The 17,541-nt window shown below is 42.1% G+C and overlaps 1 protein-coding gene and 1 pseudogene across 1 annotated transcript in view; one reads left to right on the top strand and one right to left on the bottom strand.

The window, feature by feature from the left end:
- SPON1 (spondin 1) overlaps positions 1-17,541 on the bottom strand; it is a 290,405-nt gene that overhangs the window by 162,812 nt on the left and 110,052 nt on the right. The window contains exons 4-5 of the mRNA XM_003781118.3: positions 6,341-6,414; positions 1,204-1,326 (exon numbers count right to left, since the gene is read on the bottom strand). Coding sequence (XP_003781166.1) covers positions 1,204-1,326; positions 6,341-6,414 — 197 coding nt within the window. The remainder of the gene's footprint in view (positions 1-1,203; positions 1,327-6,340; positions 6,415-17,541) is intronic.
- On the top strand, positions 16,252-16,377 carry LOC111724644 (annotated as a pseudogene).

Raw genomic sequence — 17,541 nt, 5'->3', positions numbered from 1 at the left:
GTCTGGGGATCACGGAGGTTCTGGTCTGGACTGAGTCTTCTAAAGACCCGACCATATACCCTTCTCTCCCCTTGGCTTTGGGACCTGACCCAAATCCTTCTCTTTAATCTCTTTCTACCATTCCTATTGTTCTTTTCCAGCTGGGGTAACTCCGAAGTGACATGCACAAGGACAAAACAGACAATGAACAGAATGAACACGCTCAGCGCCACCCACAGACATCCTGCCACCCACAGTCAGAGAGAATGGGCAACACTGGAATCCAAACTAATGGACAGGGAGCCGTACAAACCCTTTTTTGAATCTTGCATCCATTACTTACGTTTGAATGTGGTTGAATTGTGACATCTCCCTGATGCCTAGTGCACTCATCCAGAAAAACATGACAGTATGTTGTTTTGAGAATTACCATTTAATTCTCAAAATAACATATTTTACATATGTAAATATGCCTGGTACATGGCAAGTCCACTCTTCATAGCTGTAATTTTCACATTGTTTTGGGTAATGATTCCATTAGTTGCTCACCCCTGAGTGGCATGAGAATGTGAGCGACATCTTTTTTTGTTCACTATTGTATCTCCAGGCTGAGCACATTGCCTGGCACTTATTAGGCATTTGTGAAGGCAATTCTATGATCAAAGGGAGTTAGTAGGGTCCTGATTAAAGATCTACTTCAAAGTAACAAGTTTGGCGTCTCCTGAAAATTCTCATGGGTTGGTATCAGCTGCCTGGAGCACCATGTCATGAGGGATTCTGAGGTGGGATCCAGACTCAGTAGGGAAGGGCATACTGATTGATTATCAACACCTGCTGGGGTTGAGTATTTGTTGACCTTGATCAGTGGAGTCAAGAGCATATCCCTTTTGCCAGCTATTTCTAGCACAAATAGGCCTGTTGTATAGTTCAAGGATAGGGCTGTATTAGGAGGAGTGAGGTTACCAAATGTCTGGCCTGAAGATAATTGTTTTAAATCACAGGTTAGAAAACCCTTAGAACAATGCTATGCAAAGAGGCTAAAAGCATAGCCCTGTTATGCCTGCCCATCTCAACAAATTTACAATGTACTGTGAATGTACAATTGCTGAATCAACTGATAGCAGTGAACAGACCTGACCCACTACTGCCAAGGTGCCCCACAACCAGACAGAACTTTTGCGGTGTGGTTCCTCCCAGCCCGCAAAGTAGTCACACTTTACTCACGAGGGTAATCCTTGGGGTGTGTCTTCTCAGACCAATTCCCATAAAATGTGAGCCTGTATTTGGCAGTTCCACAGGCACAGCAGTCTAAGATTGGCTTGTCAGTCACCCCTTCAAAGGTGGAATCTGAAAAAGGAAAGTCACCAAGTTAGAAAGCAAATGTCAGCCATGTGTAAGGCAGCACCACAGTGGTTTAACCCCTAGGAAAAGAAGGTGCAGTTTTCAATGAGTACTCAGATGGTACCCAGGACCGTGTGGGTAGTTAGCCAGGTATTTAAACTAGAAAAGATTTTATAAACCTCTAATAGGGTAATAATATTTCTCAAATTACAAAAAAAGATTCAGAGATTTTGCTCTAATAATTTGAGGAGTTCTATGGGACCAACAGGGCAGAATATTTAAGATGGGGGCTATGTTGGGAAACCTTGAGTAAAATTCACTCCATCATCCTTTCTGGACCCCAGTTTCCTGCCCCAACTCTTACAAGAAGGTTTCACAACCACATTTTAAGAGGAATACACATGTATGTTTTCTTTAAGAAAAATGCTTTGAAACCAAAAATGCCAGGACCAGAAGGAGCAGCTTTGAAGCAGAGCAGTGAGAACAAGAAGACAGACATAAAGTAAGGGTGAAATAAAAAAAAAAAAAAAGACATGCATATATAATCACATCACTTCTTATCACACTTTCAGAGACTTTACTGGGAGGGGTGGGGGTGGAAATATGTTCCTAAGTTCAGGTTTACTGTACTTCTGGGTATAGAAGCAGCCAGGAATATCTTAAGATTCCCTCTTGGCCCCCATTTTTAGCTGTGCATAGCTGATAAGTAGGGAAAGAGAGATTACAGGAATAAATTCAGACTTCCGATTGTCAAACCCACATCCCTAACTGCACATTGTTGCTTTTAGTCTGTTCTGCTTCCTGCGAGATGAAAACAAGGATACAGATGCAACTTACTTCAATTGCTTATCTTCAGTTTGCCTAGTGGAATTAGCATAAACGTTCTTTTTTTTTTTTTTGCAAGTTGGACATTTATTCTCAAATATTCTGTGAAGAGTATAAAAATTGTTCTGAGCATCAGGAAGAGCATTGTACAAGACTTCCTTTAGGAATTCACTGGGTTCGTTTGGCTTGGATATGCAAAGTCAGCGATAGAAGTGAATTCTGCCTTCCGGGATGGAGACACAAGGGTGCGGCATTGTTGTAATAACCACACGTCTTGAGTCCTTGTATGTGTGATCCTGTCCCATATATTGCCTCATTTAATCCTGACAATCCTAGGAGGTATGGACTTTGGCTAACCCCCATTTTACAGATCAATAAACTGAGGCAGTTTAGGTAACCAGCTCAAGCTCTCAGGGGTAGTGAGTAGTGCGAGCAGAACTGGAGCTCAGGTCTTTTTGGGTCCAGAGCACCATGGAACTTGAGGAAAGACCTCCGGATAGGTCTGTATCAATGCCAAATGAGAGAAAAATGTCTTTGTTTGTTTTCTGTTTTGCCTTTTCCAAACAAAGAATGATACATTTACAAAACTGCCTTCCTACAAAGTTCCAGGATTTGTAAACAGCTCCAAGGCACAGGGTTGTGCCCACCCAAAGTAAAAATTGTTGACTACTTTTTTGTTTTTTGAGACAGAGTCCCAAGCTGTTGCTTTGGGTAAAGTGCTGTAGCATCACAGCTCACAGCAACCTCAAACTGCTGGGCTTAAGCCATTCTCTTGCCTCAGCCTCCCAAGTAACTGAGACTACAGGCGCTTGCCACAACGTCCAGCTATTTTTTGTTGTTGTTGCAGTTGTCACTGTTGTTTTTTTAGCTGGCTCAGGCTGGGTTCAAACCTTCCAGCCTTGGTGTATGTGGCCGGCGCCCTATCCACTGAGCTATGGGCACCACCCTTGATTACTTTTTGTACACTTGGAAGAGGTCAAAGCAGAGTCTGTGCCTAGGAGCAAGCTCCCTGTAGTATATATGCATGAAGCCCAGATCTGAGTCCTGCAAAAGAAAAGCCATACTGAATAATATATAAGGGCTGTCCGGCCACTCAGTCTCTATTTTTCATAGTACATGGCTGGATACTTTTCGACAGTCCCTGTATTTCAGGAAAGGTGGCATAAGTCCGTAACTCCTGAAGAATTCCTCTTTTTATATTCCCATCATGATCAACTATACTGTTTAAAACTCTAGTTTTGAAAAAGGGATTCAGAGCTAAGAGAAACACGCTGGGGTTTCAATTGTTAACTATCAGGGGCTGTGAAATGAGGCAGCAATAATCTCTCCAAGAACCAAAGGAAGGTCTGGTGGTAGCTTTACCTTATCAAAGGGCTTGCGGATACACGTGGTAAACTTAAAATACTTCCAAGGAGTCAAAGGAATGCACTTATACTAAACCTTTTGGATTTCCAAAGGAAAATAAGCTTCCACTTCAAAAAGAAATGTCCATGTTTGAAAATAAAAACAGACGTACTTTTCCTACTGAGGAAAAGCCTATTGAAAATGAACCAGGCTTTCAAAGGATAGTGATAAGTGTCCACTTACTCCCCTTCCCACCACAGCAGGGCCAGCCAAACCCAGGGAACTTTAGGCTCTGGAGCGTCTCCTGAGCTGCCCTTTCTTCCCACGTCGGCTCTGAACCCACTGGCTTCCTTCCAGCTCTCTTCCTGTATTCTTTGTCCCGCTTCCCTATTTTCTGCCTTTTCTCATTATCCCTGCTCTGTTCGTATTTTCCTTTCTTTTTTCTTCAATTTCCCTTCTATTTGTCCCTTGCCTTTAATTGTTGGTGACATGAAATTAAGGCATGTGCATGTACATGTGTATTATAGGTCACCTTTGGAATGTTTTGTTTCCCTGCTTTTTATTGTAGGTAACAATGTTCATGTTGTTTTTTAAAACATAATGATCATCGTTACTTTTTATCTGTGCAGCTCTTAATTTTTCCCCTATGGATTAATGGCTTTAATTGGAGAAAAATAATAGATACACCTTTTTCTCTCCCCTTCCTTGACAGATTTAATTTGCCTCAACAAGGAAACAAAGGCTGTAGAGAGCTTAATGGAAGGACTAGAGATATCATTGAGGATATATACACATTTCAAAAATCCCTTTGTACTTTGTTTACATTTTAAAGACTTTCTTAACAAATCCACTTTGGTAACTGGTGGAATTCCTCCTAGGTCTTTTGTCTCTAGGGATAATCTACAGTGATCCTACAGGCCAGGTCTTTTTTTGCCTGCCAAGTTGCCATTGGCAAGTGGCCTTTGTAATGAGAACCCTAATAAATCACCTTGATAAAATCTCTGTCTCACAAGTAGAGATTTGCCATGCCCCTTTGTTGACAAGTATCTACAGAATTGTAGTATATCTTTAGCTTAGACAAGGCTTCACGTAACACCAGGATTGAGGCATTGGGGAAGTACATTTTATGTAACAACTGCTGTTAGTACATGGGGTATCAGTGAAGTGTCTCCTAGGAACCCTTAAATTCTGGAATTAAGGCTGTCCTCTGACAGTCAAACCACACCCCAGCAGCTGTGATTAGCCATGTGTGAGGACAGACCAAGAGGTGGCTTGTAAATGTGTGGTCTGGAGCCCTCATAACACCAACCCAAGGCACCTAGATGTCATCTCATGGAATTAAGGCAGGAACGAGACAGTCAGTGAGGAACCAGGAGCTTCGTCACTTGAGATGAACCCTATTTGCAGAAAGCCTGGGTGAAATTGCAGGTAATTGGACATAGGAGAGAAAAGTCTCAAAGCCAGGTGTGGTGGTGCCCACAGCTGGCCAAGGCTATGACTGGCAGGTTCAGCTCTCCAGCTGCTATGGGAGGTAAGACCCTAATGCAGGACATCCAACTCTCTCTCCTTTGCTGTTTCCACAGAGAACCTAGTTTCTGCTCAAGTTCATCTATAGGAGGACAATGCATTGATCTGCCAAAGGCAATGATGCAAGCTACTGAATTAGGAGACAGTCGATTTGATGGAAAGGCATTGGTTAAGGGCACTGGCTCCTAGCTGGAAACCCTGCCCACTACTATTAGTTGTATGGTGCTGAGATAGCTGCTTGAACTATTTGTGCATCAGGTTCCTCATCCATAAAATAAAGATAATATAATAATCCTTGCCATGTAGGGTTGTTGTGGATATCACATGATTAATGCATGGGAAGTGTGGCTGGCATGTAGAAAACACTCGAAAAACATTCACTGTTATTATTTTTTCTAGAAGACCTTTATCAGCCTTTCTTCTTCTTAATAGCTTATAATTTTCTATGGTTGGAGAGGATTATTTCTTCTCATAAGACTAATTGCTCTAAATGCAAATAAAAGTTCTGCTGACATAAATAGAACTGATATAGTTAAGCTGTATAATTATATTAATAGAACATTTTCTATTTTTATTTAGCTATTTAACGACTTCTAAATGCATTCAGATGTTTAAGGTCTTAATTTTTTTTACAGTAGATTAATGGGCAAACTTTTGGATATAGATTACAAAAGCTGATGCTTACATATTTTACTATTTGTCAAGGAGGCACTGTACTATGTTAGGTATTTAAGTCACATGTCTAGAAAGAACAGAGGCAGCTTCAAATCTGGGCCTGGCCTGCTTTAATTGTCTTACTCTAGTAGATCTCCATAGCTTTGCTATGCCTTCAACTTCAGGAGAACGGGGAAGAGCTTGGAAGTCTAAGGGACAGATCCTTAGATATGAGAAGTCAAAGGTCAATGTCTTCTTAGCACTTCTGCCCCGTGCTGGTCTTCCCTGGAGAAGGCGTCACACAACTTCCTGCTAGTGATTTTTCCAGAGAACCCTTATAGGCTTTAAAGGTATGCAATTGTGCATTCCTTAATTAAGTCCTGTGAATTATTCCAAGGCACCTCTTCAGAATAATCACTGTTTCACAAAAATAAGAAGACGACACCAATATAAGACACATTATCGCCTACCTAGGGAATCAAGCTGAGTAATTAGAGCTTAAGGCGGATCCAATTATCCACAGCACACAGCGAGATTAAAAATCGGAGCTATGCAAGGAAGCTAGACCCAGAGGAACTCAGAAAGCCCCGTGGTCTTAATTCTTGCGGCAGGATTCTCGTCCTGCACGAGCTGCCTTCCATCATCGGCCCCTCCGCCCACACCGTCTTACCTTGTTCACAGAGTTTCCTGGTCAGAGAGCCCTCGTCTTGAAAATAAATAATGCGTTTTTGTACGATGCTGGCCCTGTGGAGAAAGAAGACACAAGCACAGTGTGAGGACAGAAGGAGGGCAGGTTTAGGTCCTTGCCTCGCCTGACCACCCATAGCCACCTGTAGTCGTGTGGCTCTGGGTGAGTCACCCCACCTCTCTGTGCCTCAGTTTCTTCATCAGACAATTGGGGTGTTATTATTACCATACCTGACGTGGGTGCTGTGAGAACTAAGTCAGAAAATGTATGCGAAGAGTTTAGCACATACCTAGAAACCACTCAGAATTAATTACTGGGTTGTTATTGGTGGTAATATTACCATTAAGGTAAGAAAGTAAACTTAACAGTATTTTAATAACTTTTCTTAATGGTTCCTTTTACTCCACTTTTTATACTAAACGGTTGAGGCCATTTATAGAGAACAAGCAAATTCAAATCATAGAAGCATGTCAAATCTTCTTCCTGGAGGGGAAATAGGAATTTAAAAATATATTTTGATTTGCTCTGAAAATGTCATTCTATAACTTTCCTGAAAGTCTAGACAAAACTGTCTCCTAAATTCTGAACAAAGACAACGTCAGCTGTTATATCTCTCTCTTAAACTTGTCAAACACAGGATCTTAGAATTTGGAAAGAATGATTTTGAGGTTGAAAAATGATTTACGTTTGGCCAGCACATATTTTCTCTTTAATCTATGATTGTAGAGACATGTTACTTCCCCTTTAACCCACTCCGTTGTTTATTTTCAGCGGGACTTGAAGTTGAATCCCGGAACCAGTGTTCCAGGAATTTGAAAGTCTATAACACTTAAGATGAGACAATGCTGGTAGATCTTGGGCCACTTCTATTGATTTTCTTCAGCAATGCTACTCAGTCAAAATGTAATTTTCACTTCGATTTGCCTTAACAGAGAAGGGGATCCCTTGAGCCTGTTACAGCTGACCACACTGACCAAGTGTTACAGTCACACAATCTGGGCTGTATCTTGTGACTTCAACCCAGGAATGGGGCCATGCGTGATGGATCCGTGGAGCATAGAGGCGATTTTCTTGATGGTTTGGGTCTAGGCCAGAATGACTTTCCAAAGAAACATCTACTTGACATCTAGTCTTACACAAAATAATGCAATTCAGACCAGTCTACAGATGGCTTTTACAGTCTTTCCCTACCCAAGAGAGATGAGATGTTGAAATAAATCAATGAACTATGCTTCCTGCCTACCCAAAGCTACTTTGATCATTTAGTCATTCTGTTGACCATTAAGCAGAATAATTTCCCCAGGCCAAAAGAATAACACTCATTCCTCACTCAAGGACAAATAACAAAGCCTTTTGTTAGAGCATCTCATTACTTTGCTTTTCAGAGAATCTCCCACTCTGTGCCTCTGGGACCTTTATGGGAGGCCAGGGGTAGGGGCTTGGTGGGAAGTATCTAGGCCCCACATTCCTGCTCCAAAGTTCCATCCTTATTTCAAGCAAAGAAGCCTCCTCCCCCATTTGTCTTCCTATTGTACTTACTGGTGCATTTTCAACAAATAGTTGTTGGGGGCCTGCTTAGTGGCTGTCTCTGAGGAAGGTGCTAGGGACATTGTCATGAACAAAACAGGTAGGGCCACACTTCCCTCTCTCAAAGTTGACAGCATAATAGGGGAGAGCACCAAACACCTAAGCCCATCCAACAATGTTGTACTAACAACGGTGATCAGGTGCTACAAGGGAGAAGTTCTCAGAGTGCAGGAGAGCATAGTATAGGGAGCCCTGACCAACCTGGGAAAGACCCCCTCCAGAAAGGGTGGCTGATTGAGATCTGAGAGAGCTGACTAAGTGCTAACGAGGCAAGTGGGAGGGAGAAGAAAAGGAGAAGGCAGCACTTATAAAATCCTTGAGGTGGGCTGGGCCTGGTAATTCATGCTTGTGACCCTAGAACGCGAGGAGGCTGAGGTGGGAGGATCCCTGGACCTCAGAAGTTAGAGACCAGCTGAGTAAGAGGGATCCCCTCTCTACTAAAAACAGAAGAGTTAGCCAGGTGTTGGGAAGGGGCCTGTAGTTCCAGCTACTCGGGAGGCTGAGGCAAGAGGATCTCTCGAGCCCAAGAGCTTGAAGTTGCTGTGTGAGCTATGATGCCACGGCACTCAACCCAGGGCAACAGAGTGAGACTATGTCTCTTAAAAAAAAAATACTGGGCAGCATCTGTGGCTCAAAGGAGTAGGACACCAGCCCCATATGCTGGAGGTGGCGGGTTCAAACCCAGCCCTGGCTAAAAACTGCAAAACAAAAACAAAAACAAATTGAGGTGGGGAGGGATAGGAGCTCACTGGAGGACCTACAAATGGTGAACCATTGAGCATCTCTAATCCAAAAATGTGAAATCTAAAACACTCCAAAATCTGAAACTTTCTGAGTTCTGACATGACAGCGGAAGTGGGAAATGGCAATCCTGACTTCAAGTGACAAGCTAAGATGCTTATTGGTAGCATATAAATTCAGAGTTAGGAACGATGGTGATGACAAACAACTATAGACTGTCCACATAGTGGCTGAAATAGTGATATCCTTGCTTTTTGATGGTTCAATATACACAAACTTGTTTGATGCACAACATTATTAAAAACAGTGTAGAAAATTACCTTCAGGCTATAAAGCGTTTATGAAATATAAATCAATTTCATGTTTAGACTTAGGTCCTATCCTTAAGATGTCACATGTATATTCAAATATTCCAAAATCTGAAAAAAAAAATCCCAAATCACTTCTGGGTCCCAAGTATTATAGAGAAGGGCTGCTCGGCTTGTATGAGATGAGCTGGGGAGGTGGGCAAGGCCACATTAGCCACAGCCGGCATGGAGAAGGCATTGCACTCCAAGTTTAATGCAATCTCTTTGAAAAGTGTGCCTGGAAGACCGAGACGATCAGATCTGTTCTTTTAAAAGAGCACTTGGGACATAGTAAACATAAGTCGGTGTGTAGCTGCAGTGGACAGAGTTCCTATGCAAATCAAATTTCATCTCAATGAAGTTCTCTAGCTAAAAAAGTCTGAAAACCACTGATCTACAGGATCAAATACAAATTGGGTATTCAAGGGTCTTCCTAATCTTTCCCCTAAACTCTCCTGGCTTCATTTGTCATCACTTCGTGTCGTACTTTCTGGGTTCCAGACTTTGGATGGTTATTCTTTTTGTCTGAAACTCCTCTTCCCACTCTACCAAGCCTCTGCCTATGCTGTTTCCTTGGCCAGAGTCACCCATAACCAGCTTTTGCTTGCATCTATAATGAATACTCTGAATTTTCTTCTTCCTACTGTGAATAGGAGCACAGTGGCAAACCCTATGATTTAAAGGCATAATCATGCTTTGGAAAGTAATTGCCCCCCAATTTTTGAAAACTACAATTGCAAAAATTTGCGGGCCCAGAGAGAGAAAACATGTATTTCCTATATGATGTTTCAGTTTCCTTCACTCCTCGATGTTTCATGAAGTCAAAGGCAGCTCATTCCCTCTTTTTAATAATTATCATCTCTGAACCCTTACAATTTGCCAGTGACTGTACTAAAGAGGCGTGTTATATACATTACCTTATATAATGTATGCTTTACATACATGACAGGTCTTCAAATTCCTCATGCAAAACCCTTAGGCTAGATGTATTTTTGAAATTCAGAATTTTTCAGATATTAGATAGTTGAGATAAAGCATCAATTCCCCTATAATCAAACACATCAATATTCTACAGCAAAATGATACCTTATTCATACTAAAAGGATAGGTACAGATTGTAAATAGCTAAATGTCAGTTAGGTCAGATTTGGCAAACTTGTCAAATTCTCCTGTTTTCAGAAGGATTCAGAAGAGGGTTTATAGCTATTTCACCTTTTTTTTTTTTTTTTTTACACATAAGGATGACTGAGAAACAGGAGGTTAAGTAACTTGACCAGGTTTTGAAGATTCCCCCATCTGCCTCTGAAGTCCATGGTCTGTCTTACTGGCAGAGTGGTTGAAAGGACTCAAGGTGATCTTGTATAGAGAGGACAATTGCCCTGTGAGATTATGAAATGCAATCCCAAATTAATTTCCCTGAGACCCATTTTATCATCTCACAGAACAACCACAGACAGCTGAGACTTTGGTGTGTTTCCCTAGAGCCAGGTCATGGTCATGTGAAGAGTTTCATGAAACAGTTGAGCTTGGCCAACCCTCTATATCATGCTCTTTGGGCTTCAGACTCTGTGAGGTCAAACAGCAGGTACTTACAAAAGTCCTATTCTCATCTAGTCCCTGTGGCTGGGCTTCATCTCTCTTCCCAGCCCTTCTGACCACTCATTCCAAGCCCTGCTCCATATCCCCTCTACCCATGGGGCTCCTTCTGTTCCTCCTTGGAGGTCCTCAGCACTAAACAGCAAAGCCGCATGCACACACCCACCCTTTAGTTATCTGACTCAAACCCAACAAAGATGTCCCTTCCTTTAGGCTGATTCCTTGATCCAGGTTTCTTCTCTGTATGAGCCTCTGGGCTTCTCCATGCACAGAACTTATTAACCTGTATTGTCACTGCCTATTTACTTTTCTGAATTCCTTTGCTGAATTACAAGCTTCTTAAGAGCAGGAACTGTATGTTACTCATTTCATTCCAATACTGAGATTCAAGAAGAAGGAACAAGGCTTGGGGAAATGTAGAGAAGTTGAGATTAATGTGGCTGTAGGGAGATGGTGGCCATTCTAGTGAGTAGTTAGACACAGGGAATTGTAACTTGGGTGAGATGTGAGAGGCTGGGAGTTGCCGGGCCTCTGTACGAGTTGAAGCATTTGGAGCGACTGATATCACCCAGGGAAAGTGTGCAGAGTGGGAAAGAGAGTCAAGAAGAGCCCAGAACTCTGAGGAAGACCAAAAGTCACCTACCGAGATGCCCGCAGAGACTAAGATTTTGGTATGCGTGGTTGCAAAAGTTTCTTTTTATTCCTCATTTGGTCAAATCCTGGGAGAATTTTATATTCTGAGAAAATGCATTTTACTTTGAGTCTGTTCCCATCAAAAGTATAAAACTCAGCCGAGGTTTATAAATCATATTATCGTTCAGAAAAAAAATAATAGCTTTACAAGATGAGAAAGCTGTTAGTAAGAATTTCCTTAGCATTTCAAAATGACAAATTTCTCCCATTCTGTGTCGCAATTTGGCAGCCCTGTTGCATAGCATTTATATACTGAATGCTCTCTTATCATGAGAGAGTGTGTTAAGGAAATCTAAATTAAATTTCTCAGTATGTTAGCTTCTCAAACTTTGGAATATTGAGTTCTAAATAACTCACTAATCATTTCGAAAGTTTTCTTTTAAACCAAAAGTGAACATTTCCAGAAATGTCATCCTGCATCTCTTAGGTGCTCAGCTCTTTTCTGTCTGAAGGGTTTATTCATTTACTGGTCTTTTTCCTTGGGGAATTTGGGAGAAGTCAGTTTGCTAAATTGTGGCTTTGCTGTTTAGTGCTGGAATCCTTGCTTCCAGAGAGAGGGAGATCTGAGAAACTGAAGTACTTGGGAGAGCTCAGGTCATGAACTGACTTCAAGAATATACTCACACAAAATAGACCTGGACCCTCAGAGTTGGTCTGTGTCACTGCACCATAGAGACAGCTCGGCTTGGGTCCTACTGTATTGTTCTATGCTGAGTAAATATCTAGTCTGTGGTGGTCATTGTCTTTGCTGTTGTTAAATCACCAGCCCCAAAGTCCTTGGCACATAATAAGTGCTTAATAAACAGCTGTTATTATAAACAACTTCAGGTCTGTCTCTTTTGCTCATGGAGTGGGAAGTGAGGATAGTACCTTGGTCAGTTGCTACAGGCAGAGATAATAAATTGCCAAAATGAAGCCTGGGCTTGTGGTCTTTAGCCTATTATTGCCAACTCTCTTCCCAATTCCAGTAAAATTCTTATTACTGAACATTTCTTGGAATAGCTTACAAAATTCATCTATGGTGTCAGGGATGTTTTCCATTAAGGTGGTTCAGTTTTTAACAGCAACATCTATTCCCTTCTACACATGAAAGAACAACTGTGGGAGGACAGTTATAAAATACTGAAATCACAGGAATGGTAATATCAGGCATAGAGGCTGTCTGTCTTATTTCACTTCACAAGGAGGCCATGTGCCAAATGGACGATGGCTGCACATGAGTGCAGAGGCTATATGTGTACACCATGCTTCAGGCTCTCATCAGTCAAAAAATATGGCTTTAGTGGGTCTCAGGAAATGGAGCTATCCAGGAATTGATAGGTATCGTGACAGCCCAGGATCACGTGCCATGGGAAAAGAAAAGTGAAAACTTATCTGTAGGAATCTATTAACAAGACACAAAACTCCGTAACTGTCCAAGGCTAAGGTCACAATCTCTGCTTGGGGTCACAAAGCTATAGAGTCAGAAACTGGCATAGTCCCTGTGACTATGACTGCAGAGAGGCAATTCTCATAGCTACCATGAGTTATCCATAAAACATTTACTGAGCATTTATTTTGGACCAAGCACTTCGTTAGGAGCTAAAATTTCAAAGATAAATAAGGTGGCCAGGTATGGTGGCTCACACCTGTAATCCTAGTACTCTAAGAAGCCAAGGCAGGTGGATTGTCTGAGCTCAGGAGTTTGAGACCAGCCTGAGCAAGAGTGAGACCCCATATCTACTAGATATAGAAAGATTAGCCAGGCATCATGGCAGATATTTGTAGTCCCTGCTACTTGGGAGGCTGAGGCAAAATAATTGCTTGAGCCCCAGAGTTTGAGGTTGCTATGAGCTATGATGGCACCACAGAACTCTACCCAGGGCAACAGAGTGAGACTCTGTCACAAATAAACATATAGACAAACAGGAATAAGAAACGGTTCTTTCCAGTAAGGCTCCTATTCTATTGGGTGAAAGACAAACAGAAAAGGAAAACTGGAAACCAATGTAGAGCATGTTAATGGAGGAACATGGAGGCAAAGTGAAGTGACTGACTTTACACTGGCAAAGCTTCTGGAGGAGACAATGGAGGCGCCCATGGTCTGAACTGGGAGAGGCTACTGGAAAGGGAGACTCCATGAGACGCATGGTAGGGAACCTTAGAGGACTCTATGACTTACCAGATCTGGGGCAGAAAGAGAATATTGAACCGAAGATATGTTATTTACTTATTGTTTATTAAACAATGAATCAGTTCTCTAAGTGCTTCACAAATACAAAGCATTACTGTATTTTGCTGCGTATGACATGTGGCCACGTATAATACACATCCATATTTGGGGCCTAAACTTTCAAGAAAAAAATGTTTCATTTTAATTTTTCAGTTCAATTTTTTTGTTTGTATTTAGGCACTTGTTTTTTGTAAAGTCATTTTAGCATTTATTTTTGAACACATGTATTATGGAACAAGAACATTTATGTAACAAATAACTATAAAACATAAGAACAGATACAAGGTACAAGAAAACTTACGTACCAATAACAAATAACACTACTCAAGTACGATGTGCATCCTTATTTTCCGCTCAAAAATTTGGGCAAAAAGTATGCATTGTATATGACAAAATACAGTTACTCATTTAATCTACCCATTACCCCCAACGGGTAGGCAGTACTATTATCCCTGTTTTACAAATTTAAAAACTCCCCATATAAGATTCTCAATGATTAGGTAGAGGAATGGCAACACCAGGGACTGAAAAAGAAGATGAAGAATGTTTTCAATTTTTGCAATTTTTATTGAGGTAATTGTAGATTCACATACAGTTGTAAGAAATAACACAGAGAGATTATACTCTTTGCCTGAGAGATTATATCACTTCCCCCAGGGGTGATATTCTGCAAAACTTAAGTATAACAGAACAACCAAGCTAAAGACATTGATATAATCCACTGGGCTTCAGTCTGGGGTGCCCTGGAGTTAGAGCAAAGCCAGATTATGCCATTCTAAAGAAACCGTACTTAAAATCTGTCACACTCTGGTAGATATACCCAAATGACTCTCAGAACAAGTCTGTTAGAACCCCAGCTGGATAATCATCTCTAAGTGCTGTGGCCTTGATCACTCAGGGACAGGAAAGCCATTTCTGGCCGGGATGAGGTGGAGATTGGGGTGGTCCTGGGGATGTGTTGGTAGGAATGAGATCAATCAGGTAAAACTGCTTGGAAAACTGACACTAGGGCTGGACTTGGAATCCCAGGGACTAGGTCTGTGACCAGGGACAGGAACGTTGCAGTCGTGAGAGCTACATACCAAAAATAGACCCTTGGCAGGTCCACCATCTATAGGCCTTGGAAGCAATGACCTCTGCTTTAAGCAGACATCTCTACCTGACTCAGGGGCACAGGCTTTGCACAGTGCTGCACACCTACACACAGCTTAGATGAGCAGACTCTGGCTATGAGGTCAGTTAGATTCTTAACAAGCCTGCAACCCATTTCCAACCTTGTACAGTCATTAGGTTTCAGAAGCTCTTGATTCACATCACTGAACAACGTTACATCTACAAATCTCTCGTTCTAATTTTAATACAAATTAGAGGAAAACTAGTTTTAGCACTCAGTTTATTTCCTCCCAGAATCTTAGCCCTGGGGATAACAAGCTTACCACGGTTCCATTTTCTCTCATTACTGTTCAATCTTAGACGTCCTCTTCATCATATATCTTGTCAATACCATCACTCTAGTGCTTTAACATTTATACCTCCCCCCAAAATCCAGTGGAAAACTAATGAGGAATTGATTTTTATGTCATAAAAGAGATATAAAAAGAATAGAATAAAACTGGATCGTGTTTTAAAAGAAGTAATTTAGATGGGAGAGGCATTAAACCAGTCAGACATTCATTTACTCCTGAATTTGTTTAACTGTGTTAGCGCCATGAACTTGTGTTAGGACTTGGAGGTGCAGAGGTGAATAAGACAAAGTGTGCAGGATACCAAAGAGCTGACAGGGGAAAGCCATGGAACATGATGAGTCAGGGCATTGGATAACAAGTGCTAAGGTTTGCCAATATCCACTCCTTCCATCTCCCATGTTTGCAGTGCCGCCATTTTGTTTGGGGGCAGCCAGTCATGCAACTGGAGTCTCAGCCTCTCTTGCAACTGGAGGAGGGGAACTCCTGACCCACACGAGGCCTCAGTAAGACAAAAAGAGGCTTGTGGGATGAGGGGAGACCTTCTGAGGAAGATTGTTTTCCAGATAGAAAAAATTGACCCATCCTGACCTGCCCCTCTTTTTCCAGTCTTCATTACAAACGCAATGTGTGAAACAAGGCAACAATTTTGCTACTATGAGGAAAGGCCAAGAAAAATCACAGAGACACTGGTGTCATTTAGTTGCTAAAACAGTAGTAGCAGTCACCTACCTCAGGCCTTCTGGTTATGTGAGAAAAATAAACCTCTATTTGATGAAACTATCATTAGCCGAGTTTTCTAGTGAATACTGCTCTTTCCACTTAGACAAAGTTTGGATAAAGTATCGTGGGAAGTGAAGAAGGCAGTTCAGAAAGTAGAAAGAGCCCTGAATACAGGCCACAACACCACACCGGGGAGCCACCGAAGGCCTCTGGTGGGAGTGAAAGGCAGGGATACTTTGATCAGAAGAGTTTCTAAGAAGGACAGCTGTGGATGAGGCCTTAAGAGAGGGCATTGGATTTGGAACCAGGAGGTCCCTGCTGCCCTGTTAAGGGATATGCCTGCGGGTATGTCTTCCAGTCTGAAAAGAGACCTGGAGGTAAAGCGAAGGCATGGTAGGAAGGGCAGGTGCGGTGGGGAGAGAGGGTAGGAATTTGAGAGGACAGCGCCAGTGGGGGAAATACTCTGCTTTCTCTGGAGGAAGCTTTCACATGCCTTGGAAGCAAAGGCTGAGAAAACAGTAGAAATTCTTAGAGGAACCAACAGTTTGCTGAAGCTCTTGGTTTCAAGCAGGAGCCTAAAGAATTATCTTTCTATGGTCTGTTGACCATTTCAGAACTTTGGAAATGAAGTGGTCAATTCATTGGAAAGAAACAGTATGAGTCATTGGTGATAGATGTGGTCTAGTATTTATTCGTAGTCTTAATATTGGGGTTCTAAAATATCCATAAAATACTATCATATTTATCTCAAGTGGATATGTAAGTTATTGTTAGAATTGTAATGCTGTTAAATCATAATTACACCCCCCCTAAAATTACTGAGTTTTCACCCAAAATAAAAAGATGATTCTATAGAAGAAGAAGAAGAAGAAGAAGAAGAAGAAATTCTTAGAGGGACCTGCTAGTGATACCGGAAAAGTGGCACCCCAGCTAGCTCAGCCAAGCACGGCCTGGGGGACCTGCCACTTCTGTCTTGGTGGCAGCAGCCAGCAAAGGAACTGGCAGGCTGGCGCCAAAGGGGGAGCTTTCCTCTCCCACCAGAGGCTCTAGTAACAAAAAAAGACCAGGCCGATCAGGGGAAAATGCTGGCGATTCCTCCAGTGCATCCCTGATTGGTCCATTTTCAATCCTGCTCCTGACTGGTCTATTTTATAGACCAATCAGCTAAGCTCTCAGCTCACTGGACAACTGCCCCTATATAAACCCTTGAGCAGAGAGCCTGGGGCAGATCGTCGCTGACCTTTGAGAGAGGAAGAGAGCAGAAGAGCAAGACCAGAGCAGATTGTCGCAGACCTTTGAGGAAGATAGAGCAGAAGAACAAGACTTCAGCGAGCTGTTGCAGAACTTCTAGGAAGAAAGAGCAAGAGCTGTAACACTTCTGATCCTGCTCTACAAAGAGGCTTGGCTCTTTGTAGGAGCTGTAACACTTATACCGCTGACCCTCCTCTGCAAAGAGGGTTGCTCCTTTGTAGGAGCTGTAACACTTCTACTGCTGATCCCACTCTACAAAGAGGCTTGGCTCTTTGTAAGAGTTGTTTTCATAAGAGTTGTAATACTCACATCCTGCCCTGCAAGGCAGTTTGGTTCTTTGAGCTGTAAATAAAACCTCACTGTTCATTCTGTGGTCCATCGAATCGTCGAGACCAAGAGCCTGGAAATCTAAAGTCAAAAATCTGGTATCACTAGGTCACTGGCTGGAGATCTGTCAGCTATTGGAAAAATCTTAAATAACCTCACATGAAGAAAATAAACAGACTGCAGGACGGGGGCACAGTTGTGGATACTCTAACAGGTAGGGAGTTCTGGGTAGTGAATGGACCA

This window comes from Otolemur garnettii, unplaced genomic scaffold (assembly GCF_000181295.1).
Source record: "Otolemur garnettii isolate 467f Iridium unplaced genomic scaffold, OtoGar3 scaffold00001, whole genome shotgun sequence".
Lineage (NCBI taxonomy): Eukaryota > Metazoa > Chordata > Mammalia > Primates > Galagidae > Otolemur > Otolemur garnettii.
The sequence above is the reverse complement of the archived record's forward strand: the minus strand, read 5'-3'. Positions and strand labels throughout refer to the sequence as shown.